At 39.8% G+C, this 16,536-nt stretch overlaps 1 protein-coding gene across 4 annotated transcripts in view; it reads right to left on the reverse strand.

Annotated features, from left to right (window-relative positions):
- FGF13 (fibroblast growth factor 13) overlaps positions 1–16,536 on the reverse strand; it is a 244,399-nt gene that overhangs the window by 96,871 nt on the left and 130,992 nt on the right. For 3 of the 4 annotated variants that reach the window (XM_071757989.1, XM_071757994.1, XM_071757991.1), the window contains one exon: positions 15,592–15,759. The exons of the other annotated variant lie outside the window; for it this stretch is intronic. In XM_071757989.1, the coding sequence (XP_071614090.1) occupies positions 15,592–15,759 (168 nt within the window). The remainder of the gene's footprint in view (positions 1–15,591; positions 15,760–16,536) is intronic. 4 annotated transcript variants of the gene reach the window in all.

A 16,536-nucleotide genomic window follows, 5' to 3' on the forward strand; every position in this document is an offset into this window, starting at 1 on the left:
TGCTGCTCAATTCATGTGCAATTCATGCACAGAAAGAGCTTTCCTCCTCATTGAATTCCCACCTCCTATTGCCTAATAGGAGCCATGAACTCACTGCACTTATTAGAAACTTGATGCTATTCAGGACTTTTTACACCTTGTCACGACACCTCTGCATTAATTGTCCTAACCAAGGGATTTTGCCATGAAGAACAGTTTGATGTACTGTGCAGAATATCTAATCTGGTCTCCACATTGACATTTCCCTTCATTCACTGTAAGAAAGGAGAATATATTCCTGGCTTTCCCGTTATTCAACACTGGTAGACTTAAGTATAGTATAGAGGCTACAGAAAAAATCTCAAGACTGTCTTAAGCCATGCCATCTATTTGTTAATTATTCAGGAAGCACACAGTCCAACTACACCTACCTTTAATTTGTCCTTAGTGCAAAGACAAGTAAAGGTGATGTAACATTCTTAAAATAATAATTTAAGGTCAATGCTCCTTCCAACCATCAAAATGTGTGAATGACCTAGTACAGGTAAGTCTATTAATTTAATGAAATGACATCCTTAAGTGTAAATACACTGTCCTGGGACAACAGCAATTGATGTTACAGGGTTGCTTACCCAGTCAATAAACTTTGACTCTTTTAAAGCTGAAACTACACCAAGCACTGCAGTCTCTTCTTTGTGAAGAGGATATTTGCTGGAATTTCTGCTCATCAATCTTTCAGCTTCTTGTTCACAAACCTGACAAGTGAGGAGAAAGTGTGACTACCATAAAATGCAGGAATTACAATGATTTTTGGATTTTCCTACATACTTTAATTTCCTAGTCACTCCTTTGCTTATAGCTCATACTTAGTAACTTTTTCATCTATCTCCTTCTCTGTGTAAAATGCTGTCAAAGTGAACACAGTCTGTATAGATATGGTATGCAGAAGAGACTTTCAAGAAGATATTCACCTATTTATATGCAATATAAGATGAATTTACTGATTGGATATGCATACGGAATAAAAAAAATTAGCCAACCTTTACCTTTCAGTTGATTTTTTTAGTAATAAAGAAGACTTAAGAGATTTCACTGGTTTTCCTGCTTTTTGTCTCCAGGTGGAAATTTTTTTTTTTAGAGAAAAATGTGAAATTTTGTCCCAGTAAAGTAATTTTTAGTCTCAGGAAATACATCTTTGAGTAAAGAGGAATAAAACCAGTTAGAATTCTGCAGCAACTATTAACGTAATAAATAGCTTTTAAAAATAATACAGATGGAGTGCTCCTATACAGAAGGTGCATGAAAAACAGATGATCATTTCAGCCTACAGTGAATGTAATACCTGTTTTGCTCTCAACTTCCTTGCCCTGAAACCAAATACCAGTGAAATGACATCACATGGTTACCCTGAGAGGGCCTGGCCAGGGCTGAGCTGTCATCTCATTGCCTAAACTGGACAGACAACCCATAAATTCTGATTCCTGAGTATCTGAAGCTTTCCAAAGTGCAAAGGCCTGACTCATTCCCAAATTACTAGAGCAGGGAATATACAGATACACTAACAAGAAAAAAAAAAAAAAAAAAAAAAAAAAAAAAAAAAAAAAAAAAAAAAAATGAAGAGGAAGGAAGAAGAAAAAGTAGAAAGCATTTTCTTGCCTTAATTTAGACTCTAAATTGAAGTAATCAATTTACAGAATCCAAAGCTGATAATGAAATGTGACCCATGTAATTATACAGCACATTTGCACAGTCACATCCCTTTTCTTCGTGAACCACAGCTTTTCTTTTACAAAAAAAACAGTTTAAAAAGCATTTCCCTCCTAAGTCTTCGGGGTTCATGTTGCAGACACTCTTAAAAGCTGCAGAAGATACAGTTCCAGATGTAATCTCTCCATTTTGTGCATATGGATTTCTTCTTGTTTCTCCCACCTCCCCTCTCATTTGTTTTTCAATAGATTGCTGAGAAGCCAGGCTATTAGGAGGAGCTGAAGCAGGTAAAGTCATTATCACTTGTTTTTTACAGGACTGCCATTGCAGCTAAGCTTAATGGAGTGGCAGAGGATTCCTAGAACATTTGGCAGCACCAGGTGTATAATCAACCATCAGTATTTAGCTTCTCAAGAAGTTAGATGAGAGCATTAGGTCCTCAGCCAATACTCACTCCCCTGCTGCAATCCCTCTGCTTCCCAGCTTCAGGATCCTTTGGCTTCAAGTGGTGCAGTGCCAGCCTGAACAAGTTATACCCCACAAGCAATATCCAGTCTTGTTATGAAAATGATGGAGAAATTGCACATCAACTCTCCAATACTCCAACATCGTGGCTGCCAGGTTTTTAAAGAACATAAAGAAGCCCTAAACTTCTTGTGAATTTGCTCAAACTACCAACTGCAAGAACCAATCTATTTTGATCCCTCCCTCGAGCCCCATCCTAAATCAAAGTAATACAACTGAACCCTTTAACACAAGTTTCCATTCTAATAAACCTACAACAATGGAAGCCTCTTGAGAAATCAGGTGCATGACTTTAGATTTGCATGGTTTTCCTTATAAACCTTGAGTTATAGATCATTTAAAAAAAAAAAAAAAAGTCCTACAGATTTGTGTCCTTAAAAGTGCTCATCAAAGACACCAATTCCAGGAGACTGGAAAACTGACAATATTTTACTGGATTCCCTAATCTCCTCCTGCCCCCCAGCCAGAATCCTTTTCCTAGATCTGAACAGATGAACTTTTTAGAGAAACAACACATTGAGTTCAGACACCAACTCAGAGCAAAACAGATTGTCTCATGAAATACAGGTTCTAGAAAGATTGCTAGAAGTAAAACAAGGAATGAAGGTAGAGAGTTTGGCACTTGAATGAAAAACAGCTCCTGTAGAAGGGGAGAGCTAAATATAGAACTCTGCAACACCAAGTTAAGTCACCAGTGCCTTTCAAAGGTACGTGATGAAATCTTTGGAGATATATTACAGAACTCAGACAGTGAGCTGACCTGAAGCCAACTACTCCTCTCACCACATCCATCCCACGATGAGTGAATCTCAATTTTACCTGTAAGTAAGTGTCTGGCCAAGGACTTACAAAGAAAAATGTTGGCAAGCATCCATCTCAACAACATTTTGTTGTAAAAAAGTTGGCTTCAAAAGCTGGCAATAAAACTCCTAAATAAACTTCCAACTCCAAAAACTAATAAACAACCCCACAAACCTGGCAGGAGTGTTGTTTGCTTTCTGGTTTTTTTTTTTTATTTTTTTATTTTATTTTTTTTATGATGCCCTTTTGAAACTTTTTAAAAGGCACCTTTTCAATTTTGTTGAGGCAGTAGAAATTCTGCTCTAGGAGAGATTATATCAAGAACAAATTGTTATAGTGTTACCCTATGATTTTCCTCAGTTAGTCTCCTGGATGAATAGTTATGCATGTGTTTTCATTTCCTTGTGCAAATTAAAGAATCTGCTATAAATACACCAGATCAGATAAAAATTGTCAGCATTCTACAGAAGTCAATGTATTTCATTAAATATACATAAGTTGAGTATATGGACAATTACTTGTGTGGCCATACTAAAGATGATATTACTCAAAACAAAGTTGCAGCTGAGTAATTAATCTGTTTTCTTTTTGACATCTCTGTCTTCTCTGGGTCATTTCTCTCACATTTCCATTCAGAAGGGGCTTTTGACTCCTTCCCACAGCAGTAGCTTTCTAATTCTGCTGGAGCTCAGGGACCCCTCTTTTATTCAATTTTGGATCTCACCTGCAGCCAATAAATTCTTCCACACGCACCCTGCTCACCTCTCCATACCACCAGCTTCTTAACCAGTCTCCCAGCAGACTTCTCTCACTGGAGTCATCCTCTCCCATTTTAACCTCTCCTCCTCAGTACTGTGATGCCCTGTGGTTCAAAAACTGCCCTCTCCTCCTTGCTGCTTTTTATACCCACTCCTATACTACCAGTGTTTGCCACCCTGCTTAAACCCATCTTTCATCTTGATGATCTTGATGACAGTTATTTGCAACTCACTTTCAAATTTATGGGAACGGGCAAGAGAAGTGTTGTTCAGCAAATAAGAAGGAAATTTATCTTCCAAAGTGCCTTCAGCAGACATGACCTATCAACTCATCTGGGTTCTCAGGCATCCCAGTGGTACCAGCCTGCAAAATAAGCATTTGATGCTGTTCTGTCCTGAAGATGTTCTCCTGGGTTCTGTATTTTAAAGAAATATTTACACCCAAAACAGACATCCTTAGCAGGGCTGTATCTTAATATGCCAAAGAAGCAGCCAAAAGAAACTTCCATCCTCTAAAACAATCTACTGATGTTGGTTACAAGGTCATCCCTCTTAAAGAGGAGGGGTCCCTGTTAATTCAGGAACCTTCTATAATCAATGTTAATCAATATATCTTGAAGGCAACTGGAGCAGCAACCTAGCACACAAGTGATTTAAAACAATGTCCTTGTCTGTCATCCAGGGGGGAAGTATCAAGGGGCAGGAGAATTTTTAAGCAGAGCAACCATCTGAATTTTAGAATTTCCACTTGAGTAGCAATTGCATAACATGAAGAATATTTTCTTCAACACCAGCAGGAAAGCTGATTTTGACTCAGAGTTTCAGTTGGTTTTGAAATAACTAGCACTGTAGTTTTTTCATACATCCAGAAACATATCATCCTGACTGTACATTTCACTGCACATACTATTAAATGCACTATATGAAACTCTTTTCAGTTAAAAGACTCATTTCCTAAACATTCTCCTTTGTTATTAGTATAAAGACCATCGAAATTTCTCACCATTTTTACATTTATCTAATTTAACACCCAAGCAATTTAATTTGGCAACTGAAATTTTGCTCACTACTGTTTCACAGTGTATTTAATCCAAATTTATCATAGAAAGGCCAGTTATAGGAACTCTACTGGGTTAATGGTGATAGGGTGTTCCTTTCTAATGGTGAGCTACATGAAGCTTTAATGTTTTCTACTAAAAATATTTGAGAGACAGGAGCAACATTTGATGTCATCTTTGCTGCTTGTCTGAAACAGACAATGATTATACCCACCAGAGGCAAGAGCAACCTGAGGGAAAATCTCAGTCTTCAACTACTAATTCAAACAAGCTGGAGCTGCAGAGGAAGAGAACCAGAGAATGCACCAATTAAGCAAAGGTGCACAACTGAAATTAACTCTTCATTTTTAACAGCCCTTGCATTTGGCATCACCTGTTGCAGAAATTTTTTTTTATTGATACATCTGCAATAGATGCTGAAGTACCAGCTTGCTGCATGAAGTAGTTCTGATGATTCTGAATTATAAATGTTTTTTTCACCTTTTATAGCAAAGCTCTTTATTTCATCCTCCAAGGCTGTGAAGCCCCAGGGCTGCCTAAGCCTCTCACTGTCTCATGAAGGTTGCAAGGAACACAGCTTAGGAATGAAATGTGCCTCTTCCACAAGATCCAAGGAAAGAGACCCTGAGACAGGTGTAATGTAACAAGAAGGAAAACCAAGCATAAGAAGGAAGGTTAAGCTGTTATTTAGAACACATTTGTTAAACAATTCAGTTTACCAAGAAGGGTTGGGCTACTTCATTTGTCTTCTGTACAGGGCTCCAGCAAAACCATCAAGATGCTCAGATATTTGGGTACCATTACACTCACTCACCACCCTACACACCGGTGCTTTTGTGACTTCCTTTTCCCAAGGGGCACAAAAAATCAAAAAATTAAAATTAAAATTTGGCTTGATGAGGGCACAAATCTCAAGAGTGGCCACTAGATTTTTGTTCTGTTGTGAGAGCTTAATTTGAACAGATAGTGTAGAATAGCCAGAACTAACACAGCTGCACCAATAACCTTTCTAGAAAGGACTGTTGGCTAATGTGGAAATGTCAAGCATGAAAGACAGCTGCTACCTGAAGACACCTTCTGCAGCAAGTTGTATATAGCCTTCAATTTTTTTTTGTACTTGCTGAATCAATGTGCAAGAATTATTTAGTGCACCTGAAAACTATGGCAGGCAGCTTTAGATTAGAAGTATGCAAGACGTCTGAGAAAGGATTTCTTCGTGTTTCCAAAATGCACCATAATTTCTCTTTTACAGCAGGAATTCAAAGAACATTGTGTCACTGTAAGAGCACGTACAGCCATGTCCTGGATACATCTCTGCAGGTCAGAACCTTGGCAGGTTTCTTATATCCTTTGTAACCAACCTTTTCTGTAATCTCAGTCTTCCAAAAAAAAAAAAAAAAAAAAAAATCTGTCTGTCTCAGTGTTTTCAAACACAAGGCAGAGAGAAACAAACATGCAGACTGGGATCAATATTCAGCAATCACCTGTTCAGTCTTCTTGAACACCACTGCTTGATAGTATTCCTTTCTGTCTTGGAGGACAAGAGCTATCTTAAAAGATGTGCAAATATTTTGCACTGTCCTACAAATGCTGGGGGGTTTTTTAAGCGTATAAACAAAAGCAAAGACTTTGTACACAGCAGGAAAACTCTGAAGACAGATACCAGAGGGCAAAAAATTTTGTATAAAACAGCCTGAGCACTTACTTTTTCCAAACACCACTGAAAAAGCATTCAATACTTTTATGTAAGCATTCCAGAAGACTCTGGCACTTGCAGTCTTTGGACCTCTGTTGTACCCACTGAAGCTTTGTAAAACTTTTTCAGTTTCTTTAGCTTTACAGGTCAGGACACTTAAAAGACAACAAAAAACAGAGAGGAAAGAACTACTGGCAAAAGTTAACTGCTTATGCAATCATAAAAGAACATTAACTCACACTGCTGCTTAATGGTCTCACCACATATTTGAAATAAAATGCACTATTGTGTAAATTCTTTAGACCTGTTCTGAAAGCATCCCCAGCTCTGACAGAGCAGTATCCTGACCCAGGAGAAGCAGGAAAGAAAAACTCTGAGAAGACCAGGCATGAAGACCAGAGTGAGTTCAAAGTAAGAATGAGTTTCTCTTCTTTTCCAGATAGTCCCAGAGGCAGGGAGGTTGCTGGGCTTCCTGATGAATCTGGCCATTTATTTATCTTCACTTTTGTGCACTTGGAGGCATCAGGAGCTGAAAGCCCAGACTGCTGATGGAATGAAGAGCAGAAACCCCTCAGTTAGGTAAGGGCTGACCTAACCATGGAACTGGAAACATGCTAAAACATGATAGAGTGAGTTACTCAAGCTGATCATCTCTAAGCTTCCCAACAGCATGACATGAGGCTGCATTGGGCTGCACAGATGTGGGGCAGTAGCTGGGGGATCTCTGCAGTATGCTCTGCTGCACCGTGTAGAGATGCCTAAATGCTTTTGTAAGTCATTGCCTTGGGAAAGGAAACAACTTTTCAGTGATAGCTTGAAAGTTTAACATCCCCTTGTTTCCAGAATTGTCCTACCTAGAACAGGATGAAAAATCTGGCCTGCTCTCAAAGCAAAGGCCAATTTTTAAGTACTACAGACATTATCACTAAAGGAGGTTCATGCAATAATCATGATGGGCCATGTAGTGGAATAAGGTACAAAGAAGAACCTTCATTATTAATAAAGAACTACATCAGCTTATTTAAAATAAGGCCAGATTGAAGAGCAAAGTCTGATGCTTTTTCAGGAGAGCCATGGAATGAAAGTAGCAAGACAAAGGCCTTCCTCCATACAAGGAACACTCTTTGAAGCTCTCAAAAAGTCCTTTAAAGGAGAGATAAGAAAAGAACATCAGTGTGATTCATTTGGTTTAAATGTCCTACTTCAGATATGCTAAAGTGCCAGATACTGTCTTCATAATGAATATTTATTCTGAAATGAGAGCAAAATAGCAAAAGGCATAGATAAAAGATTTGCCTTGAAGAGTACATGGGTAAGGTAGGAGATAAGAGCTCTCTTAAGGCTGTCATGACCTGTTCAGCAAAAAGACCAGCTCCAGCTTGACTAGTAAAATCCCTTCTTGAAAGAAAAGCACTAAAACTGCTCCTGATGTCATTATTTAAATTTCTCCAATGCTAGAGAGTGAAAGCCTTGCTAACAATGATACAATCCACACCCGAACCTTTGAATTTCTCCACCAGGAAAACTGAGTTCAACAGACCACCTCATTTCCAATTCTGTCCAGTTCCTCCAGTTCCATTATGCTCAAGATTTAAATCTCACAGACTAAGGGGCACACACTATTTCCTGGACTGAGAGGTGTGGGCATACACAGTGGGAAGGACCTTCCAGCTGTAACCCTTATTTCAGTTCATATTCAGTTGACAGCAAGAGCCACAGGCTTTTGAAAAAGTCCATTATTCAGGTAGGTAGGAATAACCTGGCAGGTGTATTAGTTAAATGAATTAGCAAAGCAGATCAATAGGATGCAGGAACACGGCTGTGTACAACATACTGATCTCCAAACCTCTCAGGAGCTTAGTAAAGCCCTAAGGAAAGCTCTCACACTGTCTCCTGGGAGGTAGAAGGTACATGTGAATTCAGGAACAAAAGAGATTTGCAAGCTATTTGTAATGCTTCATTTAACAACTTTACTTCATAACCTCAAATGCTTTCCTCAATATACACTTTTTAATCACCGTAGTCCCTGCTGATAGAATGCTTTATCAACAATTAGATGCTTCCTGCTCAGGACTTCAAACAGTGAACAACCACCTTAGTCGTGAAATCATGTCCAGCTACATCAACAAGAGATGGCTTTTAGAAGGCAGCACACAGCTGGAGCCAAGTCCTTCATAGAATCACAGAATAGTTTGGGTTGGAAGGGACCTTAAATATCACCCAGTTCCAACCCCCCTGCGTGGGCAGGGATACCTCCCACCAGCCCAGGTTGCTCCAAGCCCCATCCAACCTGGCCTTGAACACTTCCAGGGAAGGGGCAGCCACAACTTCCTTGGGAAACCAGTGCCAGTATCTCAGCACCCTCACAGGTAATATTTTTTTCCTCATGTCTAACCTAAATCTCCCCTCATCAAGTTTTAAGCCATTTCTCCTTGTCCTCTCACTACACACCCATGTAAAAAGCCCAACCCCAGCTTTCCTGTAGGCCCCCTTCAGATGTTGGAAGGTTCCTATGAGATGACTTTGGAGCCTCCTTTTCTCCAGGCTGAGTAACCCCAACTTCTTTAGCCTGTCTTCAAAGGGGAGGTGTTCCAGCCCTCTGATCATTTTAGTGGCTCTCCTCTGGACATGTTCCAGGAGCTCTGTGTCCTTCTTATGTTGGGGACTCCAGAACTGGGCACAGTGCTCCAGATGGGGTCTCACAAGAGCAGAGTAGAGGGGGAGAATCCCCTCCCTCAACCTGCTCTCTGTGCTTCTTTTGATGCAGCCCAAGACCCAGTTGGCTTTCTGGGCTGCAATCACACACTCGTTCATGTTGAGCTTCTGCTCCACCCCCAAGTCCTTCTCTCCACAATCCTTTCTCCTCCCAACCTGCATTAGTGCCTCAACCTTTTACTTGATGAAAAGTAAATAAAATGCAGAAAGTGAAAGAAGTATTAGAGGGTAATATTTTAGGGTAAAGCTTAAATATGAACCTAGTAATCTGCAGAGCCACACCCAAAGAAAAAAATCAAAATCTCCTAGTCTAAGTTTAAATGTAGGGATAAGTGTTGAATTCCCATCTCTGTGATGTTTCTGCATGATAACTGTCATACTCCAGAATCTTCCAAAGATAATAATTTAGTGCCTAGTACTCAGCTGATTCAGCAGGCAGCTGTTATTGTTACTAATGCTGATGAGATGCCCAAATAGTTTTGAGAATCAAGTTCTTCACTTCTCTCTTTCTAATGGGAAACATTAGATTTCCCTACTGCACAGCAATGCAACAAGGGCAAGCATGTTCAGTCATGGATGGCTGTGGCAATAAGGACCATATAAACCCCAAAGGGAAGTAAGAAAAGAAGAAATCAAAGTCTATTACAGTGTTCTGATCTCATCTGCAGACAAGTAAACACTGAGCAAATCTTGGATTTTGGTGGAATTACTCTGGATTTGCACTGTCTGAGCCTGAACCTGTGCCAGGCCCAGGCTGTGTTCAGGTAAGCTCATTAAATACATCCCAACCCCTTTGGCTCTGCTGGGAGCACTCACGTGTTTAAAATTAATCATGTGCTTAAAGGCTTTGGAGGATCAGGGCAAGAGGGCTCAGCCACTTACAGGACTGAGCTATTCTGTTTTATGTACTAAGCATCAGAAGCAGAGTGCAGTTGTCACCACTGCCTCCCAATGCCCCAGAATACAAGGTCATCATTTAATCACTCAACTCAAAGCAGTTTTTTCTTTTTTTGGGGAAAAAAAGTCATCATATCAGTGGCAGCTCCAGTCCTATGGCTTTTGTGGTCTATGTCACTCCTTTTAGATTGTCCTTCACTACGGATGTGGTCCCATAGCTGCAGCAGTTCCGTGTGTATCCAAGAAGATAGGACTTAGAGCATCTTTTAATTCTGTACTAGACAAGGCTCAGGCATTGCTCAGTGCTTCTTCTTGCCAGTGCCAAGTCTCAGAAGCAAGGCAGGGTCGAAACTTCACATTCTCCACAGAAGGACCCAGAAGTGCAGACAAAAGCAGAGTCAAGAACAAGGTGTTGCTGAGAGAAAGGGTGATGATGTGAAAACTGATTCCTGCAGGGCTCAAAACAAGGCAATGGCAGATTGCCTACCTTCTGTCTGCCCTCCCTGGGATGAACTGCTCCAGCTGCAGTGAGAAAGAGTTAAATACCCCTGTTGGCAAGTGCCCTGGCAAATGGAATAACAAGTCTTCACTTCTTACCTCCACTGAAAGCAGAAGACATAACGAAAAATATCATGGCAGATTAGGAAAAGTGATTAATTTAGTACCAAGGGACCACAACCCTAAGAGAGTTTTTTAATAGGATCATATAACTTAGCAGAAGCCCTTGTTCAATAAAGCAGTGTGTTCCTTTCAGGCAGCTCTTCGTCCAAATTAAACCTGAGGTTGAATGCACCTCCAGCCCATGTGCAGAACCCCCTCACTGGTGTCTCACAGTCAGATGTGCTGGGGCAGCTCAGACGTGGAAGGCACAGGTAAAGGCATCTACGTTTCACATGGCTGATCTCTATTATTCCCTTCTGGAATACAAAGTCTTTTTCAGTTCTGAAGAATATAAAACATTTAAAATGCTCTCTGAATTCTCCAAGATTTCAAACACAGGTTCTCCTCCCCCTTCTTTCTTTTCTCACCTCTCAAATGCAAAGCTGCACATGTATTCATGTATTAACATAATTAAATGGGGGAGCTGGGCTCCTAGGATTGATCTGGTCTAGAAGAGAAGTGTATAATTAGACTGCCAAGGAACAGTACTATCAGTGGTGACACAACACTTGGAGCACCAAAGGGACACTGAGTATAATAAAATAAAAGCTCTGAATTTCTTCTGGTGACAGAACCACATGTGCACACAGAGTAGGGGGAAGAGCCATCCTCCTACATACTGTCCTTGGATGTCCTACCTTTTCCTTGCTCTCAGGACTGGCTCTGCCAGTTGTCCCATTGCTAGGGATGAAGCTAACAAACCATTGTCAAGGGCAACCACAAAGCTGCTTGTTTCACATTTGCATCCTTAACATTTTCTATCTAATCAGATTTCCTGTTGGTTGAGGAAAGCTGCTTTCCTCATTACCAGCTGCTATCCCAGATTTCCCTCTCCCCATCCTCAAAACATATTTGGCCACGCTTGCCTGCTTTTCTGTGTAAAAAGGTTATGTATGCCTGGAGGGAGACTAAATGTTACCCAAAAAGAAAAAAACCAAAAAAAACCAAACCCAAAAACAAACAAAAAAAGAAGGCAAAAAACCCCATGCAGAAACAGAACTGTGGGCAAGAGGCCAAGACTCTTGGTTATGTGACTGTGATAAACCAATGGGTAGTTTTAAAAAACATTTCTCTCCTTATATTCCCTCTGCTAGATGTAGTAATACAAACCCAATCAGTTTTCTGGGAGCAGACTTCTTTCTAGGTAACCATGTTTATACAGATAGCAGCAGCTTATGCTTAAACTATTTAAGAGAACAAATAGCTGCAAAATGCACTTCAAAAGGCCCTTTTCTTACTTGCTGTGTTTTCCTGGCTTAAAGGAAGCTACAAAACCATTGTATTTTGCTGCTGCTTGGATGTAATTGTAAACAATGCCCAATGCCCACAGGACTTAGAATCCAGGTAAGGATGTCAGGCCTGCTTGTTTTAGTGCATCTGAGAAATCCATGAGATTGTGAACTGCAGACTGACTTTGACAAACCAAAGGTGGAATGATGCAGAAAAAAAGAAGTAGTTAATGTTCTGACTTAATCAATTTTTTTTTTTTCTTAATGAAAACTTAATTCAAAGTTTTCCACTGTTAGGAAAGGCATGTGTCCTCCAGGTTGATATCAAATGTACCAGCCCTGGATGTGTTCTGCTAAGGTGTATTTGAGGTATATGAGTGCTGTGAAAAAAATATTGTATTACAAGTAGGCAGGCAGGGTGTCAGGAAAAGGACAAGAAATCAAAACAGGTTAATTTTGGAAACATATCTAATTTTCTCACTTCTTCTCTTGTTTTTAGAAATGGTCCTGAGATAGAAGAAACTGTGGGTCACTTGGTTCAGATGCCACAGTGAGGTGCTATTTAAGCCTATCAGCAAATAGTAGAACATTCTCCAAAAGATCTTACAAAAAGCCAGGAAAACCTTTTACATGGTAACATTATACTTGCCCAGAGGATTCAAATCCTGAAGTGCCAAATGAGATGCCCCAAGCATTAACCCTGTATGAAAGTGGTTAAAAAGTGCAGAGAAGCAAATCATCATCTAAATGAAATATTTAGACAAAGGGTTGGCAAGTTAGAAACCAGCAGGATTTAACATGTGTTCCCATGGCATTACTCAGCAGATAAAAAGGGACATTCTTCTACTCTGCAGAGGCTTTCAGGTCTGCAATTTTCCATAAAACTTCCATTACAACATTTTACTTGGTGAGGTTTTCTAATAGCTCCTTAGTTGTCACACTTTCCAGTACTTTCAAAATTGTGTAAATTACACCACAGTAAGAGGTTTAAACATTTCTTTTCATTCATCCTCATAGCATGATTGAGCTGTTAACTGCTGGCTTCACACTAGAAGGTAACCAGGTAGGGTTTGTTTGAGCCACTCCATTCATTTCAATGGACTGTTTCAGTGTTTGCACTGACACAACAGCTCAGAAAATTTCATACCCTTAATTTTTCAAGCTTCATGTCACCAAACCACTGCAGATGACACACATCAGTCTTTCAGTGGGTCTAAAGCCATTGCCAGGCAATTAACAGATTTTGAAGAAAAAGACCAATGAAGCTCAGGCAATTTAGGCTGCAAAAGAGGTTGAAAGGACTCCTAAACATGTACTTTCCCTCTCATGCAAGAGGACATCTTTCAAAGCAACATGCATAGAAATCACACAACAATAAAAATTGATGCTCCTATGAATTCCCATCATCTCAGAGAGTTGTAGAGTAAGTCAGTGTGGCCATAGCTTCTTGTGCCCTGTCTAGTAATACAAAATTCCTGGAGGAGGGATAAAAAAGGAAAGGGGAAGAGACATTAATTCCTGTATAGTGCAAGTAAAAGATTAAAAGCTTTCTGCTTAAAACTAAACATTTTCAGTAGGATGGTAAACAATACCACATGTCATGGAGGAAGGAGTAACACAGCTGTTGTTGGAGTGAGAGAACATGTTGATTTATGGAGAATTTAAGAAGAACAACTGTTGTCTTCCAGGCAACAACACGGCAGAACTGATGCTCCCCAGGTCTTCACTTAAAGCCTGCACCTTTCAAGCTTCTCCTGGCACATCCTGAATTCCTCAACATTTAACAAAACCATGTCCACAGGAGACTCACTCTCTGGAGATAAAAAACCCAGCACAACTCAGCTTCCCTTGTTCCTCTTCACACACTACTGGTGTGAAATGTTCTTGATTTATTCACTGAAAATAATCAGACCTAGCTAAGAGCTGGTCCCCAGCAGGAATCCAGCTCCCAGCAAAAGTTTCACTGAAATGACCATCAGCTTCCAGAGCAGTTCCACACGAGCACAAAGAAAAAGCAAAATAAAAAATATGAGTCGATGATGCCAAGTCCAGGGCTCCCCTCTTTAAGGCTCACATAGAACCCTTCATTTCACCACGTATCTTTTACCAAGGATCCTGAGCACCTCTAACTAGAGGAGCCTGACATGAACAGTTCCAGGCTCATAATTTACTCATGAACAATAAAAAACGTGAAAGATTATAGGAAACTCACTGATCCAGAAGAGTGCTATGAGATTCACCTTTTCCATGATGTTGAGTTCACAATTAAAAAAAAACCAAACAAACATCTTTTAACAAGAGTGCCCCAGAACTGAGAGGAGAATTAAGCTGTGTTTTCAAAACCCAATTTTAATATTAAAGTTATATCATCACTGAAACAACCTCTCTCCACACTTCACACAGTACTTGTGTCAGACTTAATATTTCTAGTGGGATGAGAAAGAAAGGCTATTTTACTAAAATGTTTTTTATATTAAAGACACAGATCTCCCAGAAGTGGTGCAAAGAACATTCATGCAAAATTTAGGGTATGTACCAGAAGAAAGCAATTGACTGAAATATTTTTGGCTAATAGTGACAGTTTACCAAGAGATAACCAGCATTACACAGAGAATAATACAAATGATTTGTGAGAAAGGGCTCCAACCTGCTCACTTCGGTGCCCCTGCAGACTCAATTGTGGCAGAATCCAGCCCTGAATATTTCATCTTAAAATACATCTACCAGCAGTAGCATTATTTGTCTTGGCAGATACGGGAGCTTATGCAGAAAGTAGAAGGCTTACCACGTAGAATATGAGGCAGTAATGCAAAACACATATTGAACAATAAAAGAAAATATTAAAAAATATAATTCAAATAGTTTAATCTTCTGCACACTAGACGAGCAAGTTAAAGATACAGATACCTCATTAGTGATTTCTTATTTGTACACACAGCATTAGACAAGACCATACCTTTGTTTTATCTGAAAAGGAAAACATTCTACTCATTTTTTTTTTTCTGTTCTGCATGCATTTCATTTTCCAAAATGCAACCAGGCGTGCATTACATACAGACTTCATCCTGCTTCCCCCAAGTACAGCTGCCACGAGCATTCTCCAGCGCTATGCAGAAGCCTTATGGAGTGAAAGGTGTTGGGGACAAGCCGAGTCTGAGCCTAAGTGCCATATTCTCAGCAGAGTGCAGCTTCAAAAATGTTACTGGAAGGAACCAGCTAGGAGTCGATGCCGTTTAAATAGCAAGCAACTTTTGGCAGCCAAAAAAAGGGCAGTGTGTAATGATGAGAGCCGAAACGAACTTTATTTAAGGAAAAAGCAGCATCATTTTACTTCTTGTCTAGAAGGATACTGTACATGGCTTATACATCATAGTGTCCTGTGAGAGCTGAATCAGACACTAACAGGCAAGCAAAGGGGGACATGGAGTGCATCACGCTTCCTGCATCAGTTGCACTACACTGACACAGCCTGGAAAACACACAGCACACTCTAGGGACGTACATGGAAAACTCAAAAAAAAAAAAAAATAGAAACAAACAGAACATGGATCCATAGTGCCACAAACCTTCCGGCTCTGTGTTCTCTTTGAGGTGCACTTGCTTCAGTGGGCAGCAGAAGATTTCGTGACACTTAGCACGAAAAGGGGACTCTTTTTTCTTTAATTCCGCAGATTGGATCGAATCTTGCCGTAACATAATGTACTCCTGTGTGCCAGGGGGAGCGTCATCCATAACTGTGGTCACCACATAACAAAATGAACTCAAGTTAGAGCTTGAGGAAAGCAATCCAGAGAATTAAATCAACTACATAATGTCAAGGGTTGGGGAAAGAAAGGAAGGGAAGAAATGCTTACAGGAAGGAAAATAAAATGTTAAGCGTAAAGTATCTTTGTCATGGGTGGTAGAAGGGTGGGGGGGAAATAGTTACTTTTATAAACAACACTTCTCATACACATCAGCACTACAGTGTTTCATGCAGCTTTAATAAATAGTAGAATAACACCCTGCTCCAAACAGCAAAGTTCACTCCTGTGTCTGTTGCTTAATTCTCCTCTAGCACCTGTATCTATTCTGCATGCAGATTAAGGAGGAAAAAAAGCAATCGAAGCATGCTTTTATTGCCTAGCCATAGGCAATCTCTACGTTAACATCAGGGAGTAATCATTCCACATCTGCAGGTAATGCAACATCAGTATATCTATTCCCCAAAGAAGAACATGCCTTTATCAGGAAATGTAATTACACACAGTTCCTTAGAGCAAGCATGATAATCGAATGACTTTTGACTCGATCATCATTTTGAATGGATAGAAGAGTAGATGTACAAAGAGAAAGCACATTAATCCTTGAGATGGTTTTCTTGTAAAACAGAAAGTAATTTTTTAAAGTTGATCTTATAAATCAATACTGTCATTAATTATATAAATGATATGCAGTCTGAACTGTTTTCTGAATGGGGTCAGACTATTAACGGTAAAAAGATAAAATATATGGCTCAGAAAGCTCCAACT

The sequence above is a fragment of the Heliangelus exortis genome, chromosome 14, assembly GCF_036169615.1.
Source record: "Heliangelus exortis chromosome 14, bHelExo1.hap1, whole genome shotgun sequence".
NCBI lineage: Eukaryota > Metazoa > Chordata > Aves > Apodiformes > Trochilidae > Heliangelus > Heliangelus exortis.